Source organism: Mycteria americana, chromosome 1, assembly GCF_035582795.1.
Source record: "Mycteria americana isolate JAX WOST 10 ecotype Jacksonville Zoo and Gardens chromosome 1, USCA_MyAme_1.0, whole genome shotgun sequence".
Taxonomy (NCBI): Eukaryota; Metazoa; Chordata; class Aves; order Ciconiiformes; family Ciconiidae; genus Mycteria; species Mycteria americana.
This window is the reverse complement of record NC_134365.1, coordinates 55,952,188-55,969,816: the sequence shown is the minus strand read 5'-3', so window position 1 is coordinate 55,969,816 and position 17,629 is coordinate 55,952,188. Positions and strand designations below refer to the sequence as shown.

The 17,629-nt window shown below is 38.9% G+C and overlaps 1 protein-coding gene across 4 annotated transcripts in view; it reads right to left on the bottom strand.

Moving 5' to 3' along the window:
• Positions 1-7,462: 7,462 nt before the first annotated feature.
• Positions 7,463-17,629, bottom strand: part of UBN2 (ubinuclein 2) — a 47,847-nt gene continuing 37,680 nt past the window's right edge. For 3 of the 4 annotated variants that reach the window (XM_075499179.1, XM_075499187.1, XM_075499201.1), the window contains exons 13-17: positions 16,937-16,979; positions 14,722-16,260; positions 10,462-10,708; positions 9,608-9,697; positions 7,463-8,441 (exon numbers count right to left, since the gene is read on the bottom strand). In XM_075499179.1, the coding sequence (XP_075355294.1) occupies positions 8,392-8,441; positions 9,608-9,697; positions 10,462-10,708; positions 14,722-16,260; positions 16,937-16,979 (1,969 nt within the window). In that variant the 3' untranslated portion in view covers positions 7,463-8,391. Of the gene's footprint in view, positions 8,442-9,607; positions 9,698-10,461; positions 10,729-14,721; positions 16,261-16,936; positions 16,980-17,629 lie in introns of those variants that run through there. The other variant, XM_075499192.1, reaches the window with a different exon arrangement.

Here is a 17,629-nt window from a genome sequence, read left to right as displayed (position 1 = left end):
TTGAAGTTATTGGAACACACCTCCCTAAAAATCCAGATGAAAGCAGTGCTAACCACCCAAATGTAGCTGCATTTGGTTGTTCAGGCTTGTTGTCACAAGAGGGGAGCATTTCACAGGGGAGTTTCTCTGGAGAGCTCATCAGGTAAGCACACAGCTGTTAGGATCCTCTCTCCATCACTAAGCCCTATGATCCAAAATATGCGAGTATTAAAAGGAGGACAGTGACCTCGTACAAATTCATGCTGGATTTGTACAAGGATTTGTAAAGCATCACAGGAATCACCAACTCAAATAGGTTTGCCACCTCATAGTAACTGCGCATTCCTTTGTTTGAAGCTGAGGAATGCAAAGAATTCTAGCTGCGATACAAGGAAACACTTGGCCAGCTGTTTGTTCTGAGCTACCTAGTGAAAGGCAGGAAAACACTTTGTCCATCTGTTTCTCAGCCTTTCATTGTCTTGGGGATCACAGCAAATCAGGTAGAGTTAAGCTGGCTATATCCAAACTTGCTAAAATATATATATACTAAAAGTGACACCAAACAAAGGATACTGAGGCCAAACCTCTGTCGAGGGGATGATCCCCATTACCATTAGCTGTGCAGGCAGGTATTTGGACTCTGTTCTTGACTGAGCCTCTTCATCAGGCAGAACTAAAGGGACTTGCACCCACACCTGGTTTTTTTCCCACTGAAATATTCAGAACATAGTGCTTTTGTATCACCAGAAGTTATCATCACAGATGCCCTTTTATTATAAGCACCTGACTTTAACCTACAGAATGCCAACATTTTAAGGATTACTCATTAAATGCTTCTAACCCTCAGTAAAAGAAGACTGCGAGACAAATCACGTAACAAGGGTACTAGTTTAACTGCTAAAATATAATGCTGCTCAGTAGACTTTTGGGGGTAAAAAGTAGTAGTTAATTCTGTATTTTTTTTTTTTAAACAGTAGTCCAAAAATAAAATTTCTCCATCTATTTCCAGTATGGATCTTGAGAACTATGCAAGAACATGGTACTAATTGCTACATGATGGAATCACCGGCAATAAAACACACACTACAGTTCTCACCTCTGAGCTAAATTGTTATTTGTAGTTACATACAACAAGACTAAAAGATCAGTGAGAAATACCTGGGGATCACAATTTAGCTTTTATTTAAAGATCCAGCTACTGTGTAGCTGATAACTCCCCTTGTTTCAAAGCAACTTCATTTAAGTGAGAAATTGATTTAATTCACTTCTGATACTGGAAGGAAACCTGGGATGTCTCATTAGTTTCTCCCCAAATCCGATCTGTACATTAAAAAACAAACATTGCTGCGGCTTCTTAAACCAGTTTTGAGAGTTGAATATTTCTAAAAAACTCTCAGACTAAAACCTGTCACAAGAGGTGATTTTAGCTTCCCTCTCAAAGCAACTTCATGACACTTGACACTAGATGTTGCACCAGTGAAAGGGTTTCTTTTTTTAAAATACAAATTTCTTTCTTCACGTTAGCAAAAAAGACTTCTGCAGTACAGACATTCAAAAAATATTCCATTTTCTTTGGGTAAAACTTCAACATGTGTTAAGAGGGGTAGCTGGGGGAAGGAATGCATGTAACACTGAAACACGTAAATACTTATCTGCATAGTTGATATTAGTGACTACTAATCAAACTAAGGCCTTATCTGGAAAAAGCTGAGAACACAAAGTTTCTTCCCCCACTCCCCAGGTGAAATCTGGTAAGTCTCAAAGAAGCTCTGGCTGCCTCAGCAGCTACTTGGTTTGGCCTACGATGGTGGTACTTCCTGACTGGTTTTGGTTGATTCTCTCCCTCCCTTTTTCTCTTGGTACTAGACAGTAACAAACGTAACTATCTGTTGATAAAATACATCTGCACACACTGCCAGGCAAAAAAAAAAAACCCCAAACAACAAAAAAACCCCAAACAAACCAAAACCCCTTAGTATTAAGCATGATAGGAGTCAAACAGTGTACACTGCTTGCTTTGGATTACTTCACCATAAAGTAAAACTTACTAGTTAATGGTTATTATTTAAAAGCAGATGACAGCAAGGGAAGAGACTGAAATTCACTTCTAGATACAAAACATGTTTTTTGTTTTGTTTGTTTTTTTTTCCAGAGTTGCTCTGTAGAATTATAGCTGTCAAAAAATGGCTACAAAATACAGACCTATATCCTTGACTACTGACAAGATTAGCACAGTTTTATTTATGAGGAGTGTGCAAAAACAGCTGTAGGGAATCTTTGTACTTCCCCAGTTTTGGGCCAGTTTCCAGGCCATGCTGCTCTCTCAGCATAACTCATAGCAGCAGCAGGGCTTTCTACGGCCCCAAAAGGCTATTACAGCAGCAAGGGATCACCAGGTCATAGAAAAAGGATGATGAAGCCACACCAGAAGTTTCCACAAACAAAGCATTCCCCTACACAACAGTTATCTTTCCTGTGGCCCAGCAAGCATACTTCTGGCTGCTTATTTTGGCAGATTTCTTAAGCAGTAGACAGACAAAGATTTTCACAACAGCTGCCATTTGTTAAAAAAGACTGCAACAGTCAACCATCATCACCAGCTGTAGCTTCCCCATCTTGCAGATCAGCCTAGGATAAAGAGCATGTGTGCCCAAAATGAATTAAACAGCAACAGAAGAGCCAGGTTAGCTCAGTTTACTGCCACAGGTGGATGTGGCAAACTCCACTGAAGGAACTTCACTGATGCACCTAAGGCAGATTAAGAAGCACCCTCACTATCACTAACTGGCTGAGCTACCTACCAGCAATAGTCCTATCTTTGACTGGCACCATTGGATTGGTAGAAGAAATCCTCCTATGGCCTAGTTTATGGAAACAGGTTCACTCAAACATGTGAAGACAAGCTAAGAACTGAAATAGCAGTTAAGCTATTCTCTGCCACAGGAACATGTTGTATTTGATATCTTATTTTCTGCTCTCTAGATGGGTTCTCCATTTATTAAGGACTCTTTATTCCATTCCCATTCTGGAAAGTAAATGCTTCCTTTTAATCTTGCAACTCAAAATTAGATCTTCCCCAGGGGAAGCACATCACAGAACTATCACAGTCTAGTGATGCGTACATATGTTACCTTAAGTTTAGCACTTGGTCAACAAGTGAATTGCTAATTTCAGGTATGCTTGTTTATAATAATCATAAGTTAGATAGATCCTTGGCACAGAACTTAAAATCACTAGATGATCTGTTGCAGATTGCTAATTTAGTCAGAGAACAAGGAAACAAGCACAGACAGTATTATGAGGGTTCACTTGCAGCTAACAACACATGAACTTAGTGTTCATCATATTAAAAGGACCATTAATGAAATCTCAATAAATTGAGACAAAGTACAACTAGAAAAGTACTTCATGGTGAATGATTTAGGCAGCATGTGAGGCATAGCCACATTTAACTTCAATTAGCAGCTGCACTCTTGCAGGTTTTACCAAATTCCTTTTTGTATATGATGCATGGTAGAAAGTGACAGCTGCTGTAGGTGTGAGAATCCTTGCGATAACTGGTGTCAAGCAGATGTGACTAGCCACACACAAGATTCCTTGAAATTTATCTCAACTTAAACTTGTTGCAAGCTGCTATTTTAACCTCCTTTTCCCTCCATCTCCTTGCGGTTGTCAGCCACAGGTCTTTGCCTCAGATTCAGTAATTGTATGAAGTGGTCCGGTATTTAATAAGGTTGCCAGACAGGACCCATAATGTTTTACTCATGACCTAATTAAGATCCAAATTTAAAACCTTCAGAGAAAAATGCAAGAAGTTTCATTCCCATTAGCCACTTTCTTTCTCTCATGCACATCTACGCACACTCACACACACTCTTTTATTGTACTGCCATATTTGCACAAACGTTCACCTTTAAGCAAAGTGTTTAACAGAGCCAGCAGAATGTAGAAGGATGAACAGGTTTCTCAGGAATATTGCTGTATACGTGTGTGTGCGCACGTGTGTGAGTGTGAGAGAGAAAGAACACACAAGCACACAGAACCAACGCCATGGTACAGCAGCTATGAAGTTACACACATTACATACTTTTTCTTTACAAAAGGGAAAAAAATAGTGTAACAGCATAAAGCCATCTTGGCAAGCTTAAGATTTTCCTCCAAAATGCCTTCCAGCACTTCAGGATCTCTGAGAAGAGTTTAAAGAGGATAGGGAAATAAAATTAAAAAAAAAAGGCACTTAAACAAAGGACAAAGGCCTGAATCAAGTAAGTCATGGAGGGTAACAGCCATTTCACCAGAGCTAGGACCAATCAAGATCTACCAACCTTTTTTTAATTTCTATAAAATTAAAATTGCATAAAGTGTTAATTAATCAGTCATTTACCTACTGCTTTCACCTTCTGGTTCACTTTATAGAAAAAAAAACCAAACAAAAAGCAAGTGTCCCTTTAATGATTTCCCCCCCGATTCAGCAAAAGTTAGGTGTGGGGGGAAGCCTTCCACAGCTTGGCCTGGCTGCAGGTTTTCCCTGCAATGCCATCTTCAAAAAAAATCCAAAACAAAAGCAGAAGAGGGACCACTGTGCCTTCACCAATTCACTCAAAAAAAAAAAACCAAACCCAAAAAAACCCCACAACCCAAACACCCCAACACTTCTAATCCATCTGTGGGCAAAAACTACTCAAAAGAAAACCAAACCAACTGTAAACTAGATTAAAATTTGCTAATAAATACAGCCAAAAGTTCATTTTATGAATGTAGCAGCAAATGTGATAAAGTTAGTTGGAGTCCAAGATGACTCCCAGAGGGTTAATGGTTCACACAACTGATGGCAGCTTGGGAGAGTTGCAGGATTTCTCTGTTTTCATGTCCTCAAGGGTCTTGCACCAAGTGGAGAAGGAGTGTGGAGGAAGGGTCAGGTGATGGGACTGCGGGAAGGAAACAGGCTCTTGGCACCTGTCCCACCCCCAAATCTGTGCATCAGACAACTTTGATCGGATTCAAACAAGAAGCAGAACCCAGGTAATTAAAAGTTACTTCTGATTAGCAGAAAACAGATGTGAAACCCACAGCATCCACACTTGTAACTTAGTTGATCAGTATTAGTCATGTATCTCAAATCAACAGAGAAGGCTGGACAAAGTGATTTAGGCCATTTGCATCTTGGAGTGGGAGAACACTGCAGTTATAGTCCAAGGACTATATACCTGTTGGTATATAGTCCAACAGGTATTTGCAGCCTGTTTTTCATCTAGCCTGCCTTCTTTCTTTGCAAGTGTCTCAAAAGGATTTAAAATAGCTACCACGACTTTTGGGACTTTGGATCATGTAGCAGAAAATATTACCCAGACGGTTTTAACATCTAAAACCTATGTTTGAAATTATTGCTTGCATTTGTTTGGGGCTTTCAGTGAGCTTGACATGTTAGCTCATATACAGTCCCCAAACCAAGTTCAGCCCTGCTGCCTGGAAGAGACAGCTCTACTTGGCTTTCTTATTGCTTGTGAATACTGAGGGTTATTTAGTATGTACAACTACAGTTTATTTATTAACAAAGGCCCTTAAAAAGTAGTAAAAACTTGGGGGAAAGCGTCTTTAGAAGAGCTGCTGTGCAGAAAATAGTAAAACATTAACCTAATTTTGCATTTGAACATTGCAGAAATCTTTCACTTCCCCATCCTGTTTATGCTACCTGCAAAGGTCTCTGGGAGCCACCCTATTATTTCCTTTAATTCGGCCTTGCTAGGCTTAACCAGGGAGTACAGGGAACAGGGAACATAGACCCTTTCATCGCTATGTTGCTGATTGCAAAGAAGCTCAGGAGTGTAATGACTGAAACCAGTCACCCTCTGGGTGGGGCTGTTTGAACTGGCTTCATGAACAATGTACGGTCATCTTTATTCTCACCATCCTACTACCTATTTCCACAATAAGTATTAGTTTTCTTGTTTCCCAAGACTGAGAAGCTCAGTAGGCCACACAGACAGGACTACTCTTACCCCGCTTAAGATTTAGAGAGGATACTCCTCAACTGAAGACGAGGCATACTTCCAGGAAGAGAGGAATGTTGAAAGGAAAGTTGTGCTGTAGTTATAAAGGGCTCCAAGTCTCCCAGTATAAAATTTCATTAAGTATGAAGACAAAAGATGGCAATTTGAATGAGATGCCTTGATGAGGAAAACATAGAAGAGGTAGAACTCTCTTAGGACAGGGTCTTTTAAATATATTGCTGCCTGATGGCTCACTGCTGCAACTCCCTTAGCTACATGCATTGTTAAAAAGTATCAGGTTTGACACAGTTCAGAGAATTAGCGTCCTGCCAGAACTGTTAGGCCTCAAAAAACCAAAAGTTGTCTTGCTTCAACCCTTCCTGGAGAAAAGAGGGAAAAAAAAAACCCAGATAAAGCTTGCATTCTAAATAGTTGATGGTATTTTGACAGGATTTGCACAGTATTAAGAATGCCAGAGTCTACGTAGCTGTATGTTGCAACTCTAAATAGCCTTGATGATGGAGATGCAAGCTTATCTAATCAACACACCACATACAAAATATTAGCACTAGCTAAAAAGCATTTAATTGGCAGATGCTGTGGAGTGAAATTAACGAACTAATGCATCTTAAATTCAATCTGTCTTTCACAGAAGTGTTGTGCAAAAACATTTATTGCTGAGCTCAACCCAACATTTTTATACTAAATACACAATATATATTATTTTAAATTCACGTATATATATTTATATAAAATTAAAATGAGCTCTAAATAGAAAAGAAATTGTTGTCTGGTCTAAGAAAAATAAATCACATGTAAAAGAAACCTGAAAGCTATAAGTTAATCTAGCAAAAAACATTGAAGATTCATTATCAAAGTCTCTCTGGAAGGTGTGAGATAAGCAGTAGTCACTGGTTTAATCTCAAATCAAACTACTGGAAAGACTAGCTACTAGGAATTTCAGCATCTCTTAAAGGAATGTTTCGGGGTTGAAGGAGAAGGGCATCATACCATTTTATTTGCTCCTTTCCCCTATGACTTATTTCAGTTTCTGCCATTCTCACCTTTTATCTGACAGCGCAAGGGACTCAACAGCGAGGTTCTGTCCTCATGTCGAAAGTGCAACATGTGCTGGATACTTCCTAACCTTACAAATGAACCAGTTGATGTATTGCTATCCAAAAAAAAAAAAAGCCAGCTTTGCAGTCTTGTGCTACCATGTAAGGAAGAGTTCAGGTCAGGAACTCCCCAGGCCAGCAGGGGCTGGAAATGCTGGAGACAACCCATTCAGCCCCCAGAAGAGAAGGCACCTCTGGTCGCTTTTGAACGACTCCTCTTTGGCTAATGCCTGAAGCAGTACTAACCTGGCTCTGGAATACGTCACAATCAGCTTGCTTTAACTAGCAAATCAGTGTAATGCATGGCTTTTGGGAGGAGTTAGATGAAAGATGAGGAAGATCTAGAATGAGAAAAGAACTGGTTGGTTTTTTATAAAAAGACATGAATAGAACATTACTTAATTTCAGTAGCAGATAAGCACAAGGCAAGGAAAAGAAAATTTAACAAATGGAAGGACTGAAAAATCAGTGTGCCTTTAAAAAAAGGGGGGGAAAGAAATGCTAGTCTGACCAATAAAATGTGGGTTTCCGTTTCATATAAGTGGAAAAATTTCCATCTCCTTCCCCCCTTAAATAAGAATCTTTATATTAAAAAAAAAAAAATCAAACAAGGAGCAAGGGATTTCCTAGTAGTCTGTGTCTCGCATCTCGATGTACCAGGAGATCTGTTTTTGAAGACAACTCTCTAAGGAGACTGCATACACCTGTAGGCTCCCTAAAGCCAAACAGCCTTGTAAAGCTGGAAAAATGCCCGTATCAGAAACTGCATTTGTGTAAGGGTTTAATTATAATGCAAAGTATCCCAGCACCACCTCTACTCTACATAACCTTTGGTCCACAACCACATAGTACACTCAGGACCTACACATAATCTTATACTGGGCACTTTGGGCACTAATGAAGTGGATGATTCCACCTTACACAATGGATGGAGAAACCTATTCTAGCTCCTCTCACACTTTCAACTCTTCATTGGACATCACCCAGAAAAAAAAAGTTTGTGCTGCTGTGGGTTTGACGATCAATTTCTTTTAAAAGCCAATCAGAGCAGATAAAAAAAGCTTGTTTCTTTAGGCAAGATCAAACTATGACCAGTCTGCATGACCAGGAGGACCAGTCCTCCTTTTCCTTCTCTCTTTGATCAAGTATTGTTTTCTTTTTCTTCTTCCTCTCACCACAGTGCTTGGGATCAGAATATGTAAACATCGACAGAAACAGCAGCCCTGTGACAATAAGCACTTTCCCAACTGGGCAGATTCTGTCAGCCAACCAGAACTGCTTCAGCTCCCTTGCTTGTCCAGAAGTCACTGGTTTTTCCGCTGTAACTTAGTGTCCCCTTTACTTTGGCCTCCATCTGTAGTTTAGAGACAGGAAAAGAAATGGAAGAATAAAAGCATGAGTGAACTTTTATTTTTATAACTTGCAGTAAAAGAGATAGGAATTTGACATGTTCAGCTTTAGCATCACCAAAAAGTACATTGTCTTTATAGGGTGGAAGACTTTGCATCTTCTCTGTAGTTCATTTATGAGAAATAGCGCTGTTGAAACCTGAGATAAAGCTTCATATCAAAAGATACCATCTTTCTAAAGATTAAGTTGCAGCTTGGGATACTGAAAAAAAATTTAAAAATCAAGCCTTTCTTTAGAAGCCTTTACATTTTAATAAAGCATTTTTAGTATTCAACCCATGCCACTCACTGTGACAAAAAATTAAGGCTGTACCAAATATAGCCAATTGGTTTGTTTTCACAGCCTCTTAGAGCAACACTGCCCACTCCTTTGGTGCTGAGGACTCTGAGAACAGGATGAAGAACCCCCACCAAGCCACTGCCACCCTTCCTGTTCCTTCCCCTGGCAAAAAAAACCCCTACAGGTGGCAAAGAAACAACTACACTCTAAACTGCACCTTCTAAAGCTTTATAATACTTTTTCAGCTCTAAGCCTTACAAACAGAAAAAGGAGATGCTCTACTTCAAGCTTCTCTTCTCAATCAAAATATGCAACTTTTATCAAGGATAAAATTCCCAGGGAAGGCAGATCTTCCATTAGGAAACCATCACACTGTACACACATGTATATGCTCTTACAAGAAACATGAAGAAGCTTCTAGCTGGAAGGTCAGTTTCTCCTCCAAAGGAGAAATGAAAATTGAGTGGAAAAAACAATCTCTCCAATACAGATTTATGCAGCCTGTAAACAATCACGTTGGCATCCACTAAGTAGTATTCCTTTTTTCCCCACTAGTTAAATTTGTACACTTTGGTTTCTAGAACTGCTACAATAAAGTATCAATGAAATTTTTGAACTTTCTTGTTCCTGACAAAGTAGACAAGTAGAAAAAAAAAATTGTTGAGGTTCCAAAAATACTGCTACAATAGGCTGTCTGCTGCTACCAAAGCTTGTCCCTGTGTTATGTCTTCTCTAAACCAATTTCAGTTCTGGTGTACATTTTATTTCAGTCTAGGGCAGAAATCTGACTTAAGTTAAAAATAAGTAATAAGAAAAATACAATGTCTTTACCTGTGTAAGCTTGCTGCAAGTGAGCAGGCAGAGGTGAGTGAGACAGCGTTGCTGCATGCTGAGCACCTGGCTGTAAACCCTTCAGTAAGTCTGGGGAAAAAAGGAGAGCAACAAAGATGAAAAATATATCTTAAGGATAGCCTTTGTGAAATAGGAAGTTTTTATTTTTATAGTATAGCTATAGTAGCATGCTAATTTGCACAGATTTCTGAAGATGTATCTCAACAACAAAAAATAAATACCTGATAGCATTCTGATGGCTGGAATAAGTCAACAGAAACAGACCTATTCAGATATGGTTAATCAAAAGTCAGAGCAAGGACCATGCCTCACTATTGGGATGCAATTCTTCATATAATTTCCTTCGGCAGAAAGACCAAAAATTGACATAGGTTAAAAGCCTAAAGAATTTCTTTTTAAGCAATTGGAGAAAATAAATGCCATCTTGGTTGATACTTCCTCATAAGAGAACTGTTTGATATCCGAGATCACTAAGCTAAGGATATTTTGAGGAATCACCATGTTAAGTCTCTTACTTGTATTGTGACATTTGGAGACTTTTAAGCTACATTCCTTTCTAAAGATAAGGGATTAAAACTTAACCCCAAAAAAGCATGTTTAAAACTAAGTATATACTGTGAATTTAACAACCAAGTTAAGCTTAAAGGTGAGTCATAACATTTGGATAATTACATAAACAAAGTTTTACCAGTGAAGAAATCACATTTACTCTCCTGTAAGGATTTTCATGAACCAAATTTGAGTCTCTCAGAACTTTATTGCTTGCCTTCTTAATTTTCATTTTCAGGATGCATCCTTCCTTATAGCACAGTGTGATAACTAATTCCACTCACTCTGAGTTAGGCTGTGGTGGAAAGCCGCTGAGGTAGATCCCGAGGTGGTTGTCACTCCAGCTGTGTCCGTCCCAAAGCCAAGCAGCTCCAAGGGAAACTGGAAGGGTACGGTCACAGGAACAAGGCCACCCAGCATCCCAAAAGGAGTTAATGGTGCAGACGTCACGTTCTGACTGGTTACAGCCAGGGGTGATGCCATGAGAGTCAGAGGTGAGGCGTTAGCCAGTAATGATGCTCCTGCTGTTGACTGTACAAAGAAAAGGAGTACTTCAAGATTTTAAAGCTTTGAGTTGTATTCTTTAAGAGATAAGAATCGACTATTTTCCGTTAAGTGTGGCCGTATTAAGAAGTGTATTAAACTATTAATAAAATATCCATTTATCCACCTAGGAGGTCTTCCCACTGTTCATCTGCTAAGCAAGTACAATTATATCTCAGATTCAGATGTGACACTATGGTTCATCTCTATGTTTTTCTCATCAGCCTTGCAGGTAATTTCCTCCATCTCCTTTCTAATTATGCACTGGATCTACAGTCAGAATCTAATGCAACATCTTCTATTAGATTAATAATATGAAATTATCAGATGTAGATCTGAAGTTCTTTAGAAGCACAGTATTACTCTCCCGTCTCCAAATGTGGGTCTAACTTTATTTCTAAAGAGATTGCTTAGAAGCAATGATTTTTGAAAATTAAGATTCATCACAAGAACCCCCACACTTCAAGAGAAGTCAGGTTACCCAGATGCAGACATACATATGTATGTATAGGTGTGTATGCACATGTCAAAGCAAAAGGCAAAGGAAAATAATCTCTCCACTCTACATATGTCACAATGAAGTTAAATTCACTAGTTTAAAAGTGAAAATGCAAGATTAGCCAGAACATTTTAGCTACAACAGCTCCCCAATCACATTAATTCCTCTAACATTAGAACAGCTCATTCCTGTTTAACAATCTTTCCTTCACTATGCATATAGTAATTTTATATGCTAATGTACGATTCTCTAATGATCTACTACAAAACAGTTAGTATAGAAAGCATTTTGAATCAGACTCAAGCTCAGAGATTTTAGATATTTGAGTTCAAAAGACTCAGACTGAACAGGACTTCAAACCTGTGCATTTATACAAGTAAGCCTTAACTAAAACCAAAACTTAGAATCATTTTAATGAACATGTGAGCTTAAAATGAAATCTCCTTGAGTTCTGTAATATCAACTTATAGAAACAGCAAAGTGATGAAAACTCCTAGCAGGGATAAAGTTTCTATTACCAGTTTTGGTCTGAAGGTATTCAGATGAAATCAGCTAAAAAAGGTTAGTTGCTGCTTATGAGAAAACACAAAATTTTAAAACAGTACCCCTGTAAGTGTAAACAACTACAGATGTGATGTTTGTAGCAAGTGTTTGTATTGGTCATCTTAGTTAGGAGTGACAGCTTCTAAGATATACTCCATCCCACAAGTAGAAAAAAAATGTATGAAAAACTCCAACATATATGATTGTTCTCTTTTGCCTTTAAAGTACTAAATTCACAATAAGCCTATGTACAAAGAATGACAACCGTTCACTATGTAATCTTTACTGTGCAACAAAAGCCATACAGTAATCTCTTGCAATTGTGGATTTGTAAAATGCCTGAAAACAGAAAGCTTTGTAATGTGCTCTGCCAAGACCTTACTTACTCTCTCAAAAAGAAGAGAGAAGTTCAGTGATAGAGCTACAGAGAATGCCCTAAGACAGTTGCAGTTCAGATGTTTTTATTTATCTCACCTATGATAGCACTTCATAAAAGGGCTCATCCTGGTCATGTAAATCCGAGTCACTAAGATCCTTAAAAGTCTAAGCCAGATTCTGCTCAAGAGTACTAATGGTAGGTAGAGTTTAAGTCACACGCAATAATTGCTGAATTTTAATTACTTTGGCTTTGTGTTCTTAAGATGTAACAGAGTATCCCAGAGTAAAATCTCTGTGGAGCTACAGCAGGTGTAAGCTTATATTCTGGTAAATAACTGTCAATCAAAAGGGGAAAGGAAGGAAACACTTCTTGGAAACTCTTCCTAGTTAGGAACATCTTTATTATCACATGAAATCATCTAGTCTGATCTTCAGTGTAAGCAGACCAGGATATTGTAATGAGCAACTCAGGTACCATTCTCATCTTCTGACCAATTAATAGCATCTCAGATAGGAATTAAATCCCTAAACCCTTAATGGAAAGGGGATTCACTTTCAGTCTTGTGCAAAGTTTTAAGAGGGGTAACTAACTCCTTAGTACATTGTACTTAACTAGTCTGGAATTGATTAAGTTCAGCAGCCAGCCATTAGATCTTTAAGGCTAAATAAAGCCCTCATCACAAATCTCTTCCCCTTCTGCATACTCGGACTGGGAGATAATTTGATTCTAACCTTCTCTTGAACATACTCCACTGACTAAGCCTCAGTCTGTACAGTAGCAACAGCCTTATTCCATGGTTTATCTTCTGTGGACCGTTCTTCTGAACCATTTCTAGGTTAAAGTAACTTCCGAAATGTTAGAAAAACCACATGTAAAGTCACAATAATTATTTTAATGATACCATATGCTGCTCAGTACCTCTAGCTGATTTCCCCCCTTCTATATACTAACACACCTTATTTTGCTGTATTATAGTATGCACTCATGTTATTTATCTACCACACCCCCTCCAGTCCTCCTCAACATCACTGTCTGCCAAAATGCATTTCATTCCCCAGGTGATCAGTGTTTCTAAAAAAAATTTCTTGCCTTTAACTACAGGAAGGTTTGCCAGAATTCATCTCATCATCCAACACAACACTACTTATTTCCCTCATCTGTCATCTTTAAGCACTACCACACCCATTTCACATTTTCTTCTACATCACAGCAATTGTATCCACTGGATTCTGTTGATTGCACCAGGAAGAAACAACTCTGTTCCCAGTCCATTCACTGTAGCCTTTTTTGTCTCCTCCAGGTACCTTCCAGAGTACCCAAACTGCACTGTATCTGGCTCAGCTCTTCTCTAGGCCCTGTGTGGTACCTCAGTGGCCCTTACATAGCATATGGGTTGTGTTTTTTCATTCAGAAGACCCAAAATAATGAGAAGTCTGTGTCAGAGCCTGCCAGACATTTCTTGTTTACTGTAACAGACTTAAGGTACAGTAGGATGAAAGACCATAGAAATGTCTTGTAAAAATTATCTTCCTCCTGTTACTCAGCCACATTAAGAAAAATTTGATAGCAAGCTAAAAGATTATAAACCATTGCTAAAAGCTGAGTATACATCACTACCATACAATTGCTATGTACATTGTTCAGAAAAATACAAAGCTTTTCCATTTGCTGTACACCAAGACTTTGATTTACAGCGATATTGCTTTTCTTAACTTTACTTAAGTAGTGAAGACTTCAGGATAGAGAGAGCAATACAGAGAGAGGAAAACCTCAAACCACCTCAGTAATTAAATCATTCCCAGTAAGAAGAATGCACAACTTGGGATAGCAGGTTGTCTTCTGGGTAAATAATAGGTTTGCATGGGTTTTAGAACAACAGTATTTTCAAAATATTTGTTTTGTATGACTTGTTTTATCTCCAGTGATAAAGTTCTGCATAAGCTCCCTCTCAAACAATTTCTAGGATATTTATATATTAATGAGGTGTCTCATTCAGTTTGACTAGATCCTACGAAATAAAATACATATTAATCACAAGTACTAAAGAAAAGCCCTTGCAAGTGTTAATTTTAAATACAAGCCTTGCATTATACTCAAACCACAAGGAACTGAACTCTAGTTTTGCAAGTTAATCATGAAGCTTGGCAACAAATGTACCAAGACACCTTTTCATATGACCCCCATCATTACAAATAAGTAAATATGCAAGAATACACAAATCCAATAATGCAAGAATACACCACAGCCCCTGAAAATATAGCCACACAAAGCCTACCTTTTCTAGTGCTCTTAAAAAAAAAAAAAAAAACCACAAAAGTTAATTCTGTTCCACAGGATAGACCAACCAACATTTTACAGTGAGGATTCGCTCCACACTGATCCTTGCATTTCACATCAGCTGGAAATACCTATTCACTAGTGCAAAATAGTTTCATCAGTATTAGCATTTATGCTTAGTAAAGTACAAACATTAAATTTATGACACATTTTAAAATCAAGATATTGCAAGAAAGAATGTTTACAAAATAAATGTGATAAATAGTAATGTAACATTTAAATGTAAACTAGTTAGATGCATACCTGCACACTGGCTGCTACAACTGGAGACCCTGAGGCAGAAGATGGTCTGTGTGGAGTTGACAATTGTTTAGTAGCACCCTGTGTTCCACTTCCTGCTCCCCCAGACAGACTAGTCCTACTAGCTCCACTTGAGTTAAGGTTACTGCCTCTGCTGGCAGGTACATTCATTCCAACTCCACCCAAATTATTTTTACCAACAGTTCCAGAAGGAGAAGAGTTGGGCAATTTTGAAGAAGCCTGAGGGTTCTTTGCAGGCTGAAGGCCTGAGGTGCGATTAGAGGGCAGCAAATTCATTGTGGGAGACTGCCTGCTGATATTTACACCACTGGTCTGTTTATGAAGGGGGTTGTTGCTGGAGTGACTACTCTGGGAAACTAGTGCACTTGAACTGGAAGAACTGGGTGTTGTCGCAGGCCTAGGGGACGAGGTGGACTTGGATGAAAATTTAGGTGATGCATTGGGCTTGGGTGTTACAGAGGGCTTAGATGCAGTGGGCTTGGGAGAGGCAGCAGGTTTGGGAGAGGCAGCCATGGAGAAGGGAGGCTTGAAACCCTGGGAAGAAACTTGTGACACCATAGCCTTGGCTAAATAGTTACTAGAGGTAGAGGTGCTGGATGTTGTCCGAGAAACCAGTGGGTGAGACACTTGAGAGCCACTTCCAGATGATGGATTAGACAAAGGCAGGCGATATACTACAGACTTATCTTGAGCCTTGATGACTGGTGATGAACAAGACAGTTTGGGATTACTACTTAATTTCACCACTGGATTGGTCTGTGATTTACTAATAGTTGCTTGTAAAGGAGATACATATTTCTGCTGTACAGCTGAATGCTGGTGCACCTTTGTCACTTGTGATGTTGAGGAAGAACCACCTTGAGACTCAGAAGATGATACCAAGATATTAGCATCCTTGGTTCTTTGAGAGGAGGTGGAAATAGCTGCTTGGGTCTTAGAGGAAGAAACATGAGTCTGCGAAGAGGAGGAAGAAGCTTGGATCTGGCTTGACCTCTGTAGTCCTTGCTGAAGTAGTTTGGCTGGCAAAGGCTCTAAGGAAACCTTAGGATTTTGAATTGAAGATCCAGCAATAAGGCCTGAAGAGATACCAGTGTGAACTAGGTCCTGGGGTTTCTTTGGTACTGGCCCTGTGTGACCAGCAATAAGACTTGATGAATGGGGTGTTTGAGTGGGCTCTACTTTCTTTGAAGTTGCCAGGGGCAACTTACTCATAATGCTTGCTAGTTTCTCTTCCCTCAGCCCAGGGCGAGGTCTGGATGTTGGTGTGTCTATGGTGGACGCAAGAGGTGATCCCTTGGCACCATTATTGATAACTGCCAGAGCATCAGAAATAGAGTCCAGTGAGGGTGGGTGGAAAGAGAGGTCTTCATCCAGTGAGTCGTCCAAGCAGATCGTCTCTGGAGCTGGTGTGCAGCTAGAGCTGGCTGGGGTGCAGACAGGTGCGCTGGAACTCAGTACAGTAGCGCAACTTGAATTGACTGAAGACATACAGGTTTTCTGCTCTTTCTTTGGACTGGAGTCCTGAGAATGAAGAGATAAGAAGAGACAGGTTTAATAGCTTTTCCAGAGTAGATCTAAAGTCTTCTTTAGTGTAATACTATTATCCTGTAAATTAAGATGAACCAAAGATCTACTATTGAAATTTTTGTATTAAGATACCTACAATATCTAGGTGTTGGGAGTCCTGCATGCTAATTCACTATTTGTATTTAAAAACCTAGTGCTGTTGCTCCACATAAAAGTGCCCCACACAGTTAAGAATAATCAATGCTGTGAAGAACAGGGTAGCTAATCTGACCACTAGGTAAAATTGCTACTGAACTAAGACAACCTCGTCGTGTCTAATGAGAACCTCTATCAACTTAGTATGTTATCCTCCCAACCACACATTTTTCCAGTGTTACCAAATTTAATACAAGCTGAAAACAAACACAAAGCACACATTAAAAAATGTGAAACTTTACTGGAACTAGTACCTCTTTGTAGTCAATTTTCAAAAAACTAATATAGCTTAAAGTTACAAAGCTGCACAGAAGACTTTTGTACTGCTTTCTTTAAAGTAATATGCCATTAAGTCAATAAGCTCTTATGACATTTCCTGATGGAACCCTTCTGCCAGAATTTTTCTGGATCAGAGGCAGGAAACAGGTTGTATCAAATGGTCATATAAAATTCAGATATCTAAGTAGGTATTTACCTTCACTTTGGGTTTAGGGGCCAGAATCACCTTCTTCTTTGCCCTAAAGCAGAGGAGATGTATGTGCATCAGAAGACAAAAGCAAGGCAAGTCATTTTAGTTTTAACTGTTACCCTGATTATATCCCAATAAACTAGAAGAATGACTACTGGAGTCCAGCTTTAATAATAAAACATCCTTAAAATAGAAAATGGGTTAAAATATAGGGGGGAAGAGAACAAGCACACTTTTAATCCATTTTTTGTCATGTATCTAAGTTAGATACAAAATTCACTGAATTGCTGATATATCCTGATATATCAGGATATATCCTGGATATATCATATATCCATCAGGAGAGCTATTTTTTACTTTTCCAATATAGAGAAACTTCAAAATATCAAGTCATTTCAGCCTCTTATAATCTTAAGAGTTTGTCTACTTAGCAGAGCTTTGTCTAAACTGAAGTCACCTATAATAGTTACATAATTTCACTTCATGTTGATGTTTGTCACTGAGGAGTATACTTCATGTTCACATTTATATTTCAAGGCACATAAACACTTCCTTTCCCTCCCCCCCCAAAAAAAGTGTTTTGTTGCTCATCAACTGTGAAACAGTTGCAAGAAGCCATTTAACAAACTTCCAGGTTCCTTTGCAGTGTAAGTGAACACCATAGTACCAACTGCAGTTATGCAAGCAAGGACAGCATTA